The sequence below is a fragment of the Martes martes genome (genome assembly GCF_963455335.1).
Source record: "Martes martes genome assembly, chromosome: 9".
In the NCBI taxonomy this organism is placed as follows: domain Eukaryota; kingdom Metazoa; phylum Chordata; class Mammalia; order Carnivora; family Mustelidae; genus Martes; species Martes martes.
In genome coordinates this window covers 70,145,732-70,164,954 of record NC_137896.1, presented here as the reverse complement: position 1 = coordinate 70,164,954, position 19,223 = coordinate 70,145,732, and the positions used below count along the sequence as shown (strand labels likewise).

General features: G+C 32.8%; 1 protein-coding gene across 33 annotated transcripts in view; it reads left to right on the top strand.

Moving 5' to 3' along the window:
• Window positions 1–19,223, top strand: part of NRXN1 (neurexin 1) — a gene marked incomplete at its 5' end in the record, with an annotated part of 1,159,071 nt that overhangs the window by 90,034 nt on the left and 1,049,814 nt on the right. For 12 of the 33 annotated variants that reach the window (XM_080814808.1, XM_080814839.1, XM_080814837.1 and 9 more), the window contains 2 exons: window positions 9,991–10,008; window positions 13,222–13,251. The exons of 10 other annotated variants lie outside the window; for them this stretch is intronic. In XM_080814808.1, the coding sequence (XP_080670934.1) occupies window positions 9,991–10,008; window positions 13,222–13,251 (48 nt within the window). Of the gene's footprint in view, window positions 1–9,990; window positions 10,009–13,206; window positions 13,252–14,011; window positions 14,024–19,223 lie in introns of all 33 variants that reach the window. 11 more of the 33 variants (XM_080814814.1, XM_080814819.1, XM_080814811.1 and 8 more) reach the window with 4 other exon arrangements.

Here is a 19,223-nt window from a genome sequence, read left to right as displayed (position 1 = left end):
ACAAAAATAGCAATTGCATATATATTATGTAACAACTTCATGTTGAAAGATATTACCAGAGAAGTGATAACTTACTTAAAACCTTTACCAATACTGTCCAAAAGGACTTCCTTCAATGATAGAAATGTTCATAATCTTTGATGTCCAGTATGGTAGCCAGTGACCACATATGACTGCAAGAATGTGGAATTTGGCTATTGCAACTTAGAAACTAAATTTTTTATTTTATTTAATCGTAATTAATTTTAATTCACATGTAAGTAGGAATACAAGTCTGATGGCTAACATACTGGACAGTGGAGTTAGAAAATGCTTTTTTTCTCTAACATGGACAAACATGTAAAATTAAATAAAAGAGAGGTAAAGATAGATAAATTTATAATTTATTTAATGCTTATTATCAATAGAAAAATGTATTTCCAGTGGAGTAAAATAGTAGTTGTGTTATTACTGATGATACTACAAAGTATTTATTGTAAATAGTTTCTTATTCTACCCACATTAACTTTTTTCTTTCTTTTTAAAAAGACATTTATTTGAGAGAGAGAGAGAGCATAAGCAGTTGGAGGGGCACAGGGAAAGGGAGAAGCACGCTCCCTGCTAAGCAGGGAGTCTGATGTGGGGCTCCATCCCAGGACTCTGAAATCATGACTGAAGCTGAAGGCAGACGCTTAACCGACTGAGCCACCCAGGCAATCCTACCTACATTAACTGTTGTAGGAAAATATTTCTTTTGAGAAAAATATGAAAGTTTGAATTTGTTTATGAAGGAACAGACTAAATGAGTATGTGTACATTGTCAGAGAGATGGCACAGCTGCTTGTATAACCTTTAGAGTAGAGCTTATGAAGTGGTTGCAATATCGTGGTATTGCCACACATTTTAAAGTAATGTGTAATGATTTATAACCTGATGAGATTATTTTGAAAATTAAATCTTCAGTTTGGAAGTTGTTTGGGTCAAAAGAATTCAGACTTTCCAATAATCAGAAAGCACTTTATACTACTGTCAAGAAATAGTTATATCACATTCATATAGTTTCATTTTAAAAGATAAAATGAACTGGAGCACCTGGGTGGCTCAGTGGTTTAAGCCTCTGCCTTCGGCTCAGATCATGATCTCAGGGTCCTGGGATTGAGCCCCGTGTCCGTCGGGCTCTCTGCTCAGGGGGGAGCCTGCTTCCCTTCCTCTCTCTGCCTGCCTCTCTGCCTACTTGTGATCTCTGTCTGTAAAATAAATAAGTAAAATCTTAAAAAAAAAAAAGTGTAGAAAACCAAGCTTATATTTCAAAATAAAATAAATAAAATAAAATAAAATAAACTGAACTGTTTTGTATGATGGAATTAACATTTCAGTATGTTTTACAAGAGTCCAAAAAAGAAATCTCTTCATATTTCAACATGTTTTCTTAAGCAGCGAATGGACATTTTAGGGAAGAATAAGATGGGGAATTACAAGTCTACCTGAAAGGCTTCTATTTGTGGTGATTTGATTTTACAGGTCAGTAAATCAGCAGATAAAGGGTGGATTGTTCAAGCTCATGGCTCCCTCTGCAGCATGGGCTTGCATTCATAGAGGCCTGAGTACTAGATATTAAGACAAATAGCTGCATATACGAAATCTTTAAAAATATAGAATTGGTTGTGCCTATCAACGATTTTCTTCTTAGCCTTTAACATAAAGTTATTTTATTTGATTCTATTTTTTAAAGAAGATAGGAGTTGTGACAATCCATTTAGTTTTTCTTCCTACTTGTATTGATTCAAATTTTAAATTAGAACTTGCTCCTCAGTCCCCAGGAGGTTTACCATACAGCATATATGTAAAAGGAATAAAAGTAGTATCTTATCAAATTTGCATTTTACGACTAAAATGAGAGGGCGAATATACTCTATCAGGCAAATGCATACATTACCTAACCTCCCAAAATATTTGATTAGGAATGTGTCTTTTTATTTTATGTATTTAAAAAAATGATGCAAAATTTTGTGTGCTCTGAATGAAATGAACACTTTCCTTTACATTTTAAAGACAGCAAGAAATTTATGGATAATTTTTCTCTTATTTCTCGTAGTTAGAATGCCCATAGGTAAACACATTTACTAACCTGGTCTGCTTTTTGCTTTGAAAGTAGGACAAAGATTCTCTAAATGTGCCTTTAAAAAAAAAAAAATCTGTTTTGTTTTGTTTTATTTTTGTTTATTTCCTTTGGGAAATAATTTTAAAAGCACAGGGGAGAAGAGTCCTAGGACATTTTTGTTTTCTTCAATAAAGGAAAGTAAACAATATTACATTTTCTTGACCTTACAGAATCAACACACAAATGCAATTAAGAAGGAAATATTTTCCATAAAATATTTCTGTTTTCTTACAAAAGGGTCAAAGAAATCATAAATACAGTCTTCTTACTCCTTTATTATGTTGCTTTTAAAAAATTCATGGTAATTGATACATTTTGGTAATAGTTCCAGAAACACAACACAGGTTTAGTAGACATGCCAGCATTACCCTGTATTACTCAAATTCCTTGTGTTCATTTTCTTTTCAAAAGTTTTTGAAATCTACACAAACTTAGACAAGGAGACCTCAAACAAACTCTTAGCACTTTCTAGTTTTTACTTGGGTATCTTGGACAAGTCACTAACCATAACGAGTTAACTGATGAGATAATATAAAGATTATATAAGACAATATTTATGCAAGTACATTTAAAGTGGTAAGATTACCTAAGTATTAGTATATTATTTCTTATTTCTCTTCAACATTTGGAACAAGTTTCTTGAGATCTTCATAACATTTTATGAAATATTTTATAAAAATTACATTCAATCTGTTTTCTGCTTCCTTTTTTTTTTTTTTTAAATCAGTGCTGTTGATTGATGGATGGATGGATGGATGGAAGTATAGTTGACACATAATGCTACATCAGTTTCAGGTTTACAGCATAGTGACTCAACAACTCCATATGTTACGCTGTGCTTACTCTTGCCAGAAGGGTAACTACCCTGGATTGATTCTCAGGAATTCAATAGTGTTTTAGTTTAACTTGATATTACTACATGGTATTTAGGAGGCAGAGAAGAACATCAACTTAGAAATATTAGATTCAACCATATTAAACTATTGCTGTTTGACCAGTTTTGATCTGAAAACAGTAATTTCATGTTTCAACATCAAGTGTTATTGGACTAAATGATTTCAGGCTTTGGAGAAGCAGAATTCTTTGTAGCAATCATCCTCAGGTTGGAATGCACTAGAGTTGAAAAAATAGCTAGATATTTGGTTCATTATAGTAATATTTTAGTCAACCCCAGGAAACTCCTAGAAAATTTTGCATACTATCTCATTTATTTAGAAAAACAAACAAAAACAGTCCATTTCCTTTAAAATGATTTTCAGTGACTTCTATAAAAGTTTAAAATTAAATTAGCCATGAATTATAACATATATAAATGTCTTGGAGTTTTTAAAATTTAAGTATAATTAATGTACAGTGTTTTAAATACTAAAGAAAATGAAAACTAAAAGCCCTGAAGAATTGATAGATCCTTTAATAGCCAAATCATTTTTTTCTTCTAGACTATTTGTTACATATGCAAAGGCCCATTGAATTAAAGACCATATGAAATATTATCTTGAAGTAAAATTCCATTTTCCTTAAATATAAAAATATATAATTGACAAGTCAGTTTTATATGAACCTTTTTCTATTCAGTGTATACAAATATAATTTATTTAACTCTGAATTTAGATTTTTTTTTTTTACATTATTGTTGACTTAGTCCTATTTTCATGCAATGGCCCCCATACTTAAAATATGTTTGCCTTTTCTCAGAGAAATTAAGTAGATTTGTGTTGGACTGCTCTAAGAAACTAAATATAGATTGATAAAATCAAAAGTATTTGGAAGTTTACTTGAAAATTCTCTACAATAAAATAATTCGTGAAAAAATTTGTATAAATCTAGCCTGTGCTAGTTCTGTCAAATGAAGGGCCTTCAAATGAAGGTGGTCTTCAGTAGAAGTTCACCTACTCTCCATTTTACTGTCAGAGAACATAGGACAGTCTGTAGAGTATTCTTTTCTGGTACCATACACCTAGAGGATATCACCCATTCATTTGTTCATAAGAAAAGTCATATCTGAGAAATGGTGGTAAGTTGGATAGTTAGATAGGGGTGTATTTAAATTTATTCTCCCAACTTTAATGCAAGAACTTTCCTGCTCTGCTTTCTCAAATACGACGACTTCAGACTTTTAGAAAGGAAGCACTCCTTACCTCAACCAGGTTTCTTTGAAGTTGTATAGCGGTGATTGAGTTTGGGTGGGAAAATGCGTGCTAACATTCTGCTCAGTTTTATCTGTCAATTTCATATTAGGAAATGTTTATTTCTAAGTAAGCAAAAAAACAACCAAAATGCGTGACATGAGCAGAAACAGGGTAGACCGTTATTGTCACAGTTTTTATGGTCACTCATATAATGTTCCTTTTGTAAGTCCAGTTATTGAAATTAATGTAACAATGTTAACTCAAAGTTAACATTTGTAGGGAAGACTTGAAGCTGTAAAAGCGAAACAAAATCTTTGTCATAGTCCCCCATGAAAATAAAGTTTGAAATTTTGTTCAGTATAGTTTGTGTGAGCCATTCTGTATATATTTTAATATGTTGACTAATAGCTGTTAAATTTCATCAGGTGCATTGAACAGCTTGCGTACCAGGAGAATCTTCCATACAATTATCTGTCCTCTCTCTCATCCATTTTTCCTCCTTCCTGTTCTCCTGCCCTCCCCTTTTAACAAGATGGAGCGTTTTTGAATTGAATGCCATGAACTTTGTAACAAAATTGCCACCTATGTGATGCAGAAACAAAGGCAGTCTGCAACTTGGGAAAGTACAATTGTAAAAGTTCTTCGAATAAATAAGTTGAAACACATATCACATTTTCTAACAGAAACAACACTTTCAGGCAAGATAAACTTCTCAGACCACTTTGCAAAAGACTCATTAATTCCATAATATACTTGAATCATAGTTTTTTTGTTTGTTTGGTTTTGTTTTGTTTTTTTTTACCAAAAATATAGTTGGATATTGCTCAATGATGTTGCTCAAAATGTTTTTATGATTCCAAGTGTGATGCCAGGAATGTACCTGCTGCTGCAAGTTGGTTTAGAGATACCTCTTCTTTTACTCCTGAATAGTGAAGAGAGACAAAAACAGTATTAGCTATTCTAGTTGGCTCCCCTCATGCCCTAAGACTGGGATTCCAGCAGACTCTGTGGGAATGTCATTTAGGTAGATTTAAAACAAGTGGCTGAGAGCACCTGTTAAAAATTTTTTTTTTTGAACTAGCCATCCCTGTCCGGCTGTTTCTTTCCTTCCATAAACCTTTGTAATAGACCTTTTTGCTTCATTTGTTGTTTGAATTTTCTCTTGGTTCTGGCCAGCATTTCTCTTCTTCCAGCTGACTGTTGCACAGATCCACAGTTTCAATGCTTTCTTCCATTTTCCAGTCCTTGAAATATTCCTGGATGATTGAGGCTTTCTAAAGGCTTTCACTGTTAACACCAAAAGAAAAATAAAATAAAGCTAAACTCCATCTGGTGCCGCTATGGGAACCAGACTCTGCTAGACTGGCATTTAAGCCCCCAAATGAGGGATAAAGTCTTGAAAATAATGTGAGGGGCTGGAAAGGCAAGGATAGACGCTAGCAAGCTCAATGTATATAAGAAGGAAATAAAATCTTACTCTGTATTCCTCCTTCTGCTGGCCTGTACCAATGCGAATTTCATTGCTATGTACCCCACTTTGGATGGCATAGATCTGGGTGGGAAGTCACCTGCAGGAGAGGCAGTTTTGATGAAGGAGAGAGGGAACCAAAGAAAAATAAAGGGAGCTGGTCACAGGCAACTAGCAGAGAAGGAAGGAAGCCAAAAGAGAGAAGGAATGGCCAAGTGGTGACAGATCCCTTTCAGCCAATTTTTGAATATAAGATGCAGCACGCAAGTTGCCTCTTGCTTGTAGATTTAGATGAATCCTTTCATATTGCTAAACTTAAATGTTGATTATGCAAAAAGGAGTTACCTGTGGTATTTTATATCTCCTTTTAATTTATCCACTGGTCATGATTAAATTCCTGATTTGCTTTATATTGAAGCAAGTACATTTGTTTCCTTACTCATTTTTCTTTTCTTGGAAGTATGTAATTAAAATGTGCAAAGAACACTCATGATAAATTAAACTTACTGTCCTTGCATTCTTTTAAGCTGGGGGCCCAAGGAAAATTTTTTGTGGAGATGCTCTTTGGAAGTAATTCAAGAATGTGCTGTTTAACAGTGTGCAGCTTCCCTTCATGTCAACAGCACACAAATTATTCATAACATGACTGATATTCTGGTGCCTGTTCTCATTTTTGTGAGGGAAACGTGTCTTATCTGAAAGAAAAAGAAAATTTAAGGTATCTTTTTCATGCTTTTATTCCTTATTTTCACAATGAAAAGAAAAAAATGAGTATGATCTTTACAGGCAGCATGATCATCATAGTAAAGTTGATTACTAAGACTCCCTTCATGTACACAGCAGGATTAGTCAGCAGAATAAAGAAGCCAGGGTTTTCTACAAACTGAGAGTTTTTCCCTAGCTTGGCAATGTCCACAGGTAAGGCTGGATGGGCTGCTTTCTACCTTACACTAAAGCAAAATACAATGCTTTATCTTTACACTTTGGCATGCCAAATTTTGCCCCCTCTCTGTTCTTAAAATTCAAAATACTATTTGATTGCAAAAAATCTATGAAGAGAAAGCTAAAGTGGATGTTATGAGGAAAACCATTCTTTTTAAACTCAATATTCTTTTACTTCAAAAACCAAGTAGAAAGGAAAGAGAAAAGAAAAACTCCTGGAGAATGATGGTACTCCTGGAGTACCACCATTTATAATTATGTCCAAACCATGAAAAACAATGTAGGGATCTTTAGGTTAACCAAATTAAAAAAAATAATTTTTCAAATTTATTTTTTAGAGAGAGGGAACATGTGAATGAGCAAGTAGGGGGAGAGGCAGAGGGAGAGAAAGAATCTCTAGCACACTCCTTGCTATTTATAATTATGTGCGAATTATGCAGTAATGTAGGGATCATCTTTAGGTTAACCAGATTTGTATTTTTTTTTCTAATGTATTTATTTATTTATTTTTGAGAGAGAGCATTCAAGTGAGCGAGTGGAGGAAGGGGCAGAGGGAGAGAGAGAATCTCCAGACTCTCCAGCAGACTCCCTGCTAAAGGCAGATGTGGAGCTTGATCTTAGAACCCCGAAATTATGACCTGAGCCAAAATCGAGTCGGATGCTTAACTGACTGAGCCATCCAGGCGCCCCTAGGTTAACAGATTTTAAATTAACTAAAACAAACAAATAGATACTAAAGAGGTAGAATAGAATGATACACATTAAGGGAATTTTTTTTTTTTTTTTTAAGTCTAAGATTGAGTCTGAAAATATATGGTAAGTCAATAAAGTCTGTTCCAAGCCAGTTTTCTTCTTTTTTTCCTTCAATTTTTAAAATATGAATTAATATATTATCCTTCCTTTTATTCTAGTACTTTATTTATTTATTTATTTTAATTTTTAAATTTGTTTTTTACGTATGCTCCATGCCCCACATGGGCCTTGAATTCACAAACCTGAGATTAAGAGTCTCATACTCTACCGACTGAGCCAGTCAGGCGCTTCTGATTATTACTTTTTTTAATCTAAGTCTTCTGAGACAACCCATTTTTCTGAACTTGGTCAAATCAGGATTTGTTTACAGACTGGGCATGCCTTGGATTTGCATACAAGGGGTCCCCTTGGTTAGCTGGTTCTCTCTGTGAATAAAAACTCAGAAATAGGCTGGGTGGCAGGGCAAGATCAGTGCGCCTCCTTGGCCCTGTGTCTTGGTTAACAGTGAAAGAAGAGAACTCTCAGGGGATCAGAATCAATGACCTTGATTTTATGATAGCACAACTTCCTTTCCTTATCTTACTTATTAGCACATTTATACAAATTGGTGTGGAGCCTGGGCCTGTTTTACTTTGTTTTTCATTTTTTGTTTACTGTTAGATTTTCATGCAAAACTTTACCAAAAAATCATTTTCCTGAGACTGTGCTACTCACAATCATGTTTGCCAGTTTTTGTTTACAGAAATTAAGTAGAGCCGTAGTAAATGATAGACCATTTTGATAGTTGTCTCTCCTCTAAACTCCCTGATTTTGTTGTTCTATCCTATATATGAAACAATTTTATTTTTTTAAGCAAGCATCTTAAACGAGCAGTAGAATTTCAAAGGGTGGTTAACATAAAACAAAAGTGTGTCTTAAACATTAAAATAATCTCTACTTTGGGTACTTTCAATTTGGTGAAATAAATCTTTAGTATTTGTGTCCCTGTCGTTTCAGAGTTGCCATTGAAAAATAGCAAATTCATTCTTAATTCCTTATTTAGCAGATTAGAAACCAAACCAATCAGGAAATGAATATCACATATCAAATATTTGTCTTTTTTGGTTATATCTTTTAAAATAAACTCTGGCAAACTAAGTATTTTATATAGGTGTTATTGTCCACATTTATCTACTAGCTATTTTTTATTATGTGTTAGGACCTGGTCAGTAAATGTGCCTATGTTGATATTTCATTTTCCAGCTAATATATTTTAAACAAAATTGATGATTTTTAATTCATTAGTAACTTTAACAATTAAAAAGAGTTCTGTTGAACCTTATGAAATGGCACATATGTAAGTGGTTTTTCTCAAAATTTCTACACTTGCTATTGTTTTGTTCTTTATAAATGATTTTGATCAAATAACCACTTTTAAAATTACAGCTGATTAAATAAAAGAATGAGACTAAAAATGTCAACATGGCTATATTTTATTACTGAAAACATTTGATAAGTACTGAAACCTTGCTGTTGTCCTAGTCCTAGAAACAGCACTCACTCTCTTCCATTTCTTACATGGATGCCAAGCCTTGTATATCAATAGTACTTGAATTGTTTAGTAGTTACTAAAAACAGTTTAAATCCCATACACTTCCATTGTTTACGTGTAGGAAGTACATGCAAAATCTGCTTGTATTGTGTGTGTGTTTGTATATATACGTATATATGTGCACATATGGAAATACATGCAAATATATGAAATGCAAATATAATGTAGATTATATGGAAACATAAAGGGAAATTCACCAAATACTGTCCTTATATTAACTATATTCTTATTCCCACCCTAAACAGAAGGACAAAATCAATGAATCATGATAAATTTTGCCTAATGGACACATCCCAAATGGATTTCCCTTGCAATGATTACTTTTCCTAGTCAGCAGTTTTAAAACTTAACCTTTTTACAAATTACAATAAACTACCATTATTTGCAATGAAATATGAACATACTAATGTAAGTCATATCGCAAATTTTAGTTACATAGGTTTATGTTGTATTAAAGGAAAGAAATTGAAGTATTAGAAATACTTAAAGGCCATGATCATAAATGGATTACATATTTTGGACAAGTGGAATATCTTTAAGTGAAATTTCATGGCTCTTGGCAATGGACCTTATTTTATCCAAGTCCAAATCAGAGTTAGGAATAGATTTTTTTGGAATTGTAAATAGATAAATAAATAAAGCTTTAAAAATAATTGCCTAGGAAAACCACATCAGCAACATTAAGAATAATGTTTATTTTACACAGGACAGTAAAAGACTTATTAAATTTCCTTGCTCAGGACATGACAGTATTATCAAAATTTTGACTCACATTTTTTAAATGCTGCCACTAGGCGGGAACCTGCTTCCCGTGGTTTTGTTTTCCCCTTTGAACGGTAGTGATGGAGCACTTGCATGATGTGTTTGGTGCCTTGCATGAGGAAGACATGCAAAGGCAAAGGTCCAGTCTGCATGCTGCTTAATGAATGTTTTTCCTTTTCTCTCCCTCCTTGTCATGTGCTTTCAGAAGACAACAATGTGGAAGGTGGGTGCTTTCAACTTTATTTTCCAATTCTCATTTGCCTTTTATTTCTTAGTATTAATAGAGTACATCTCGAATTTAGACGGTAAGTTGAACTTCTGAGCATTGGTTGATTTCTGGATTGTGTATCACTTTTCATAGAGAACACGCACTTGCAGCCCCATCAGCCTCTAAGTATATGAAACTCCTTCAGCCTTCGCTCCGACACTTGGATGGATTTGAGCATCCCATCTAAAACTTAGAATACTTATTGCAGTGTTCTTTATGGAAAAAATGATACAATCCTGCTTCTTTTATTTAAATGAGAAAGTATTTCTTTGCAGTTTCAGAACACAGTGCATGATATTTTTTCCATTTTTTTTATCAAAATGATCTATTTTCTTTTGGAAATGTTTAGCATTACATCACCTCAATCTCATTAGTTTAATTTCAAATGATTTGACTTATATAAGGAACACAGAATAAAGTATTGACTATAAAAGGCAAAATTTTAAATTAAAAAATTAGCCACTGGCCATTGGAAATGAAAGTAAACAGCACTCCAGAATGATTACTGGTAAGTATATTTGTCATATTCTGTGTCTGTTAAATAAAATAATAATATTTATTGAAGTTTTTCCAAAATTATCTCTTTGAGAAAGTTACACATTTTTTTTTCCTGTAGAATCCACAAACTAAAACATATTTCAACCTTCTCATCTTTAAAGAGCTTAAATGTATAAGTCAGTGTGCTGCCAAACAAACCTATCTCTAGATAGACCAAAGAACTCTTAGAGGGAAGCTGATGTTCTCTCAACTTGTATAATCACAGCATACTTGCATAAACATTTAACTAATGTCTATATTTCAGAAGTGTTTTACATATTTTATTTTGTTGCAATATTTTGAAATAGAGACATTCTGTAAAAATAATGAACATTTCTACAGACTGGCAGATGTTTTAGAAAAAGACTTCCCATCTGAGGTTACAGATATCTATTAAAGTTACTAAGATTTGTGTCTCAGAGAACAATTCATGGTAACACAAAGTTGGCCAATAACAGGCTTCAGCCTACTATTTGTGATACTTTCACAAATACTAAGCTGAACATTAGTTGCTTAGTTGCCAAACATTTCTATTCCATTATTTAAGTAAAATAGATTAAGATTTCAAAAGTAATCATCAGTGCCTATTTTTTCAAGTGTTGGTTGGCTCTGTCTATGGCTTCTGTTTTTCTAGACTATAATTTTAATAGCATGTGAATATACACTCGATAAAGATGATGTTACCCTGCAGGTCTGACATCTTTCAAAATCAGTATCATTTATATTATGCATGTTAACTGAGGTTGAATTTTTTTTAATAAGTATCTTTTCAACTTCTTTTGCATTTCCTTAACCATTCTGTAAAATGTTCCATGTTTTTATTCTTTCTCTTTAAATCCAGTTGCATTCCAGGAGCTTTAAAATCAGCCTAATAAGCCTGAGTGCTTCTTTCCTCACACATGCATCCCTTGAAAAATTTTAACAAGATTTTCAGAAGATAGGCCCATAAACTATTGTAATAAATTTTATTCAATCATAATTGCAACATTCCTATTTAAAACTTGATTTGACAATATAGTGGAGCTCCCTTAGAGGTAAGAAAGTGTAGCATGAAGAATGTGAATGCTTTTGAGATTTATTAACTTCCATCCTTTCTGAGGTGGTATTCAAAACTACCATTAGAAGTGTCTTGTATATTTTCTAGAAGTTAGATCTTATACAGAGATCATGCCATGATTTATCTATAAAAAATTATAAACCATCTTTAGGAAATATGTATAATAGTTTTAAAACAGAAATTAAATGAAAAATTATATAATCTATGCAGAATCACTAACAGATCACAAATGTCTTAATCTGCCTGTGTGATTTTTTTTATTATAATCACTTTGAAAATACAAAAAGAGGCGATATTACAGAATCATTGCACTTTTGTGTTCCGTAGTCTTCTTATTTTGATTTTATGTTGATTTGTAATTGTATCTGCCCCACAGGGATGTTTAAATACTCCTAAAATTTTAAGCAAATAATGCAGATTATTTCAACATTGATATAAATGGTGTATAATATCATGTTGCTCAATAAAGTCTCAAATATATTTGAAATAACACTAGGAAATGAAATATAAATTCTGTTGAAATTGCTGTATGTATTACTATGCTGCTCTAACATTTTCCCATATTCTTGAAATAGAAATGAATTTGAGGAGTAGCTCTGCTTCTGAATGTGGAATAAAGGACTAGGAGTTAATGCCTCTCAGTGAAAAGAATCTTCTTGGATAGTGAGTTTTTTGAAAGAACATTAGCAGTATTCTTTAGAAAAGGAGTGATCTTCAAACTGAAGTAAATTGCCAAGCAACAGATAATAAGTAATTTAAATAAAGGGAATTGAGTATTATTGTAGAAAACTTCCTTGATGAAATTATGATTTATATAAAAATATAAAACATTAAATATATATGTCCACATTAACTCATAGTTCAGTGTTTGGGTAATGTTTAAGTAAAAGACTAAATAGTTTTGTTCTCCATGGAAAATTACTTGAGCCTCTTTAAAGCTGATCCATTGTTCCTAAAAACATTATTCTGTAGCAAATTCCAACTGTACAGCTGCATGTTTAATAGTCCTTTTTTGTATTTGAACAAGCTTAGTCAGTTGCTACATGTGTCAAACAAGGAGACATTTCTGCATTATCATTTCAGTGTGACTAAGGATTTTTTTAATTTAATTATAAAACTTCTCATTTTTTTGATGAGGGGAAAAAGATCAGACCCAGCCCATGTTTCAGATATTCCTTTGGGTTTTTAAAAGTATGATTTCATCACCAAAGAATAAGAAGCCCTGTGGTGGCAGTGTTCCAAACTGTCTCATCAAAGGGCACAACAGGCAGATGCAATATTTAAGGGATTGGTTGGATTTTAAGTCATGCTTTTACACTCTTGATTGTTCCAACTGATACATTGAAGAAATACACAGGGCAGCATATGCCAGTGTTTAAATTGCAGTACTGTAACTCTTTGCCCCAAAGCATTCCAACCAGGGGTTGAAAAAATACTTTTTGATTTGCCTCTGTGATACAGACATGTCTCATAGGAAACAAGGTGTCTGTCACTGAACATTTTTGTCACCGTGACAACCCTGCCTTCCCATGCTCCCTTGTTTATTGCTGACTGTGCTCTTGTTTCCCTTCAAGGTCTGGCGCACCTGATGATGGGCGACCAAGGTATGGGCTCTGTTCCTTTTCCACTCTGCTTTCAGTGTTTTCTTGTTCTGTAGCTGCTTTAAACCATCACTGCAAAGGATGGGCAAATGCTTGCAAATTATCTGGCTGCAAATTAAATACATAACTTTTGTTCACATTTTTTCATGTTTTTCTCCCCTTTATTTGTTGGTTTGATTTTGGTTTGCTCCTTTGTCTTTTATTTTTTCTTCATTCTTCGTACTATAATATCTACAGATAAATGAGTTATAAGAATTTATGATTGAAAGTTTCCGTAAGCATATGCAGATAAGGGTAGCTCTAATAAAAAAAAAAAAAACCGAGAACCATCAGAAGTTAATATCTGATATTCAGTTTAACCTACTGTACCAAAAAGAGTCCATTTTTCACCCATGCATGGCAGTTTGGGAACATGCAGACATCTTTGGCTTCTGGCTTCTAAAATGCTGAGTAAAGTGTTTCACAGAATCAATACTTCTTCTACATACAGTATAGTCATATCTTCTTTTCTGTGTTATCTTTTAAAGTGAGCATGGGTGTTTCAATTTTTTTGCATGCTGCCTTAAAAAAAAAAGGCAGATTTCTCAACATGTGCTGATTATATCTCTGTGTGTTTTCAAGCCCTTATTTAAACTTTCTTGTCTTGTTTAATTTTCAAAGAGTAGTGCATTTACATATATTCATAATTCTTATTGTTGTTTCTCTTTTTATTCTCTTTGTATGGAAACCCTTTCTTCATGGAACCATTTCATCAAATCCATAGGTAAAAGTAAAGGTATTACATTATTTTATTTCTTCTTAATATCATCTGTATGAATTACAGTGTGTATACATTATGAAAATGTATTTAGACCTTTTTGCATTAGTAATGGGCACTGAGAGGTAGGTATAAGTGTTAATGATATTTGTTCCACTCTTTTTTTTTCTTGCTCTTTAGAGTGATTTTTTTCACGTTGGCTGCTTATGTAATTAGTATATGTAGAAATTAGCTACAGGTTTCAATATCATTTTTTGCAGTATCATTTAATGGTAGTTAAATGATGAGTGTAGTCACCATAAATATATCCTCCTCAAACATTTAACTCGGGAGCACACCTGCCCCAGCCATCTTGCATTGGAATGTAAGTGCACGCATGTGGAGCATTGAAATGGTGCTGTGGTGCGCTAATCACCTTGTCGCCTGCTAGATGTCATGTATATGCGTTAATTCCACAATAACTTGAAAAGGCAGTACCGTGAAAGAGGCAAACAAGACAAGCCTGCTCTTTCTTTTGCACATACTAACTTTGTTTTAAGAACGTTATCAACCAGGTGTACATTTCTGCATCACTTGGTAAGTCAGGCATGTGTACTCCTTGACAACATTGATGCCAGATTTAAAAGCATGCTTACTTTGCAATTTAGAACCATCTACATTGTGTTTAGTGTTTCCATCAGCAAGAAGTAGTTGATATGTAGTTCTGGTAAATATGTATCATGGCCTTCAAATGAACCATTTTTAACTACGTATTACTGAATGTGCCCTTGGTCTCTAGTCTTTGTTTTTTGTTTGTTTTGTTTTTGTTTTTAATGGGTTTTGTTTTTATTTTAAATGCAAGAATGCGTGTTGTCCTAAAATTCTCTGAGTTTTCTTGTGCTCTGAATCTTAATCTGAATTGGGACAGAAGCTCATAGTTCTTCACCTTTACATTTGTGTCATCTAGCAGGGAAACTTTTCTGCTTGAAAAAGTACCTGAACATGAGCCAGGCAATAAGAAAGAAATGATATCAGTTTTAAATGTGTAAAATTGAGCTTTAGAAACAAATGTTGCTTGGGTATTTTGAGCCAATAATAAAAGAACATATGCTATTGCAGTTTGTGTTTTGGTCATCCATTTCCAATAATACAATTTAATCTTGTTTTAAGCCTTCCAGCAACTACACAAATGACCATTTTTATCAATTGTTTTAGAGATTTCCTGTGCCATTTGGGATACTTTCTAAACTTTTGATGTCAAATTCCCATTTACTTCCCTTTCTTAGTGGGCATTTCCTACCATGTTCCTTCTTAGAGGACTTGAGATGGCATCAAGGGTGCTGTATTTATATTTTGTTTTACTGGCTGAGTGAGGTATATGCATATGTGTTTGTATATGTATGAATGCATGTATAAACACAAACTTTCTAAATATATATACACATATAATTGTGTTGTAAAAAAGTAACTCAAAAATAATCTTCTAATTCTATAACTGTTTAACTCCACATACAGAAAAATTCATGTTTATACTCAGCTGATATTTCTTTTGATGTAATTAATGTTAAGTGTCACTTAACTTCATTCAGTTTTAGTATGTCAGTCTTAAATATTTTCTGTTGGCATGTGTTTCAAACATATTTTACTTCACTACTTTTCATTCCTCAATCAGCACAAAACTACAGTGTGCAGGAATTTGGTTTTTCCTTTACGTTTTTCTTCTGCTTATGGGACGAGGTTGCTTTTTGTCATTAAATGGGGAAAGAAGATTTTAAGATAGGTTTGAGTATTTTATAAGTCAGAGTGGTAACGTTTATGTGTTGGTTAATTAGATGTATAGAAATGAGAAACGTGATTTGTAAGTCTTTTTTCATTGTAAATCAGTTCAACAACTCTTCAAAAATACTATCTTGACTATGACATGGCATATGCACATTCAAAGAGTTTCACTATAGAAGGGAAATGAAAACATGTGGATGAGTTAGTATAAATGACAGAATGGAAGTGCTGAGAATGGTAAAATGTGATTAGCATTCAGAAAAGATAAAGATAACATGAATCAAAGGCTCCCTTAGGTAGCTCTTCTTGTCCTGTGCCACATGTCAAAGGAATCAAAAGAATACCTAGAAACTTTCCATTGTAGCTTCCAATATCAAGTTAAGTCCTAGTTGTGCATAAAGTAGGTGTTCAATCTGTCCAATCTGAAATAATTGATTTGCGTTGTAAATTAATGCTTCCCAAATCTTTCTGTCACAGTATAAGCCTAGAACATTTTTCTTGACACTGCTGCCCTCTTTAGCAGTAGTGAATTCAGGGACTCCGGAATGAACATCTGTGCATTATTGTCTGTCTGTCTGTCTTTCAAGAGGTAAAATTGGATTCAAAAAATTTATCATTTTCATTTTGATTTTTTCTATGTGGATTTTTAAATATTTTCTAAATTTTTAAATGCCCAGTGATAGATGAATGCTGTTTCTTTAAAAAAAAAAAAAAGTTACTCATCTAAAGAAAACATTATTCCTATTAACCTTTTTCATCCTTCTCAGTCTTCTCCCTAGAGGTAAGCACTGATATATTGCTTTGTGATGTATCCTTACATAGTTGGTGTGGATCCTTTCATACTCCCTAATTAATTTTTCAGAGTTTGGAAACTGCAGAATCCCTTATGATATGTTACATGACAAGAACAGCTAAGCCATGTTAAGGAGACGTGTTAAGGGTCATTGCTATGTGCTGATAGAATCCTAATGAATGAAATGGAAGTTTTCTCACTCTTCCCATAGGCCATCTTGCCTCATATTTGTCATATTTGTCACTCTACTTCAAAATTTAGAGTTAATTATTAGTATTTGTTTCATGTTTTCTGAACAAGGACATGTCACCTTCAACTGGATGCAGTTAGGAATAAAATTGGTTTCCATGAATCCATAGCTTTCTTTGGGATAGCTGAAGAGAGGTGTTATCCAGGGCCAACCTTGCTTCTGCTAGTTGTGGTTAGATGGATCCAAATGGGCTTTGTGCAAATTGTGTTTGCTTTCTTTTTTAGGCTTGAAATTTGTCATTAGTATTCTTAGGAACATTGACAATACTAACTTTATTCTCCATTCTATTTAGAATTTAGGTTTGTTTATTTGCCTGGAAATTGAATTGTATTTTTGTTTTTTGTTTTTCTTTCCATGATTGTTTAACTGGTCACTTAATTTCAGTAATACTTTGTTTACTCATACTTTACTCTAATGGTTGTCTGAGAGAAGTGAATAACCGCTTACATCAGAAAATGCCAAAAAAGTAAGTTACCCTGCAAATCCAGCCATCGTGGCTGGTTAATAGCACAGGAGCTGTTAATAATTAATTTTAATAATTAATGTATGTCAGTGCTTTGTTTGGAGACTTACATTTTCCTTTATAGCAATCATTTGAATTGTAATTATATATTTGTATGAGTGATTATATATTTAATATTAACTTTTCCTAGTAGAATGTAAGCTCCATGAGGGCAGGAAGCTTGACTTTCTTTTTAAACATTGCGTTTCCAGAATACTTTTTTTCTGTATCTTGAATTACCATTTTCATGACTTAAGGACATATGTGTGTGAGGTGGGAGCAGTGCACATTGGAAGAGGTAGATATGTAGAGGAAGACATGGGAGTTTGGAGTCAACGAAGTAGAGGGTAGAAAAGGAAGAGGAAATTTATGCAAGTAACTAAAAATAATTTCAGCAACAAATTACATGGAATCCTCCCTTCTCAGTCTCTCAACTTTCTTTTGCTTCCTATCATTCATATCCTTTTTCCAGAGCTGCAGTATTTATTTCTAGTAAAGCATCGTTCCGAAGACATCACTTCCGTACATCTTAGCATATGTATGGCAGTGGGTCTGTAAGAAGTGAAGTCTTTGTATTTAAGGTTTTTCAAGAATTTTAATGTGATTTGTTGTCACAGTGTCAAATGACTAAATTTTATTTGGTAGCTTTCATTGTTCATACAATACAAGAATTTTCCTGAAAGTTAGATCTGATATTATGCTATCTTATGTGGTTTCCATGAGGTTTTTGTTTGTTTTTGCTGTTGTTGTTTTAAATCTCACTGTACAACTGTAATATACCAAAAGACCTGTTTAGATTGGGTTTGGATTGCAAGTTTCCGAAAGAGCCAAAATTTATGTCTTATCTTGTGATATGAGCATATATGCTGTTCCTGCATTCATAGAATCTACAGCATGTTTGCAAAGTGAATGTACATTTGACCATTTCAAATGAAACATTAAGTATTTGATTATCCAGGTTTCTCATATTTCTAGAAGGTCAAGGATTACAAATACCACTGTCAGGCATAAAATTATTGAAAAAGAGCCTAATCTTTATTGTATTAGTGAAAATGAATATCTTAAAATTGCATAATTTATTTAAAAAAATGGATTTTCCTCAAGACTAATTGTATCAATAACTAGATATAAGTGGTTCCACTACAGTTAACAATATCAAAGAAAATGTGTTTTAAAATTTTATCTGTAATGTCACATGACAGCTAACATTTTATTATATTTACTCTTAAAATAGATTTGATATGATTAATATTTAGGGGAAGAAAAAAGCATTTAGTGTTTTTTATACATTTTCCTTTGTTTCTATGAATTTTGTTACCATCTTTCAATTCTTGCGTTGCTAATTTGTGTGTGAAGTATCCAACTTCAAATCACCAACATTATGATGCATGTTTGTTTTATAACTTTTGAACACATTTTACTGTGGTTTCGGATGTAGATTTAATTTGATTTTGAAAATATCATATTTCTGTTCTGTATGCCTTTTAAAATCATATTTCCTTATTTAACATTATAATATTAAGGATTCTTCATTATTCAGAAGCATTTGTGAATGTTGACAGAATTTACTGTATTGAAATGCCTACATTTAGTGCATATGCAAACTAAGCAGTAATTTATTTTAAATTATGTTATTACTTTTACTGTTGCAATACTAAGGGATGCTCCTCATTCACAGTTATAGAACATGGAAAGACTAGAATTTCACTTTATAAGATCAGACATTAAATATCTTCATTATCTTTGTAAGTATCTTAAACAATATAACATGCATAGAAGCTTATGTGACTAGAATTTAGAATTTTTCAGTTTTTCTTTAGCCTATGTGCCTATCATTGCTGGGTATAATCAAGAAAAATTACTTTTAAAGTAAATATTCATGTATTATCTCTTGCTGTAATTCAATCATTTTTGT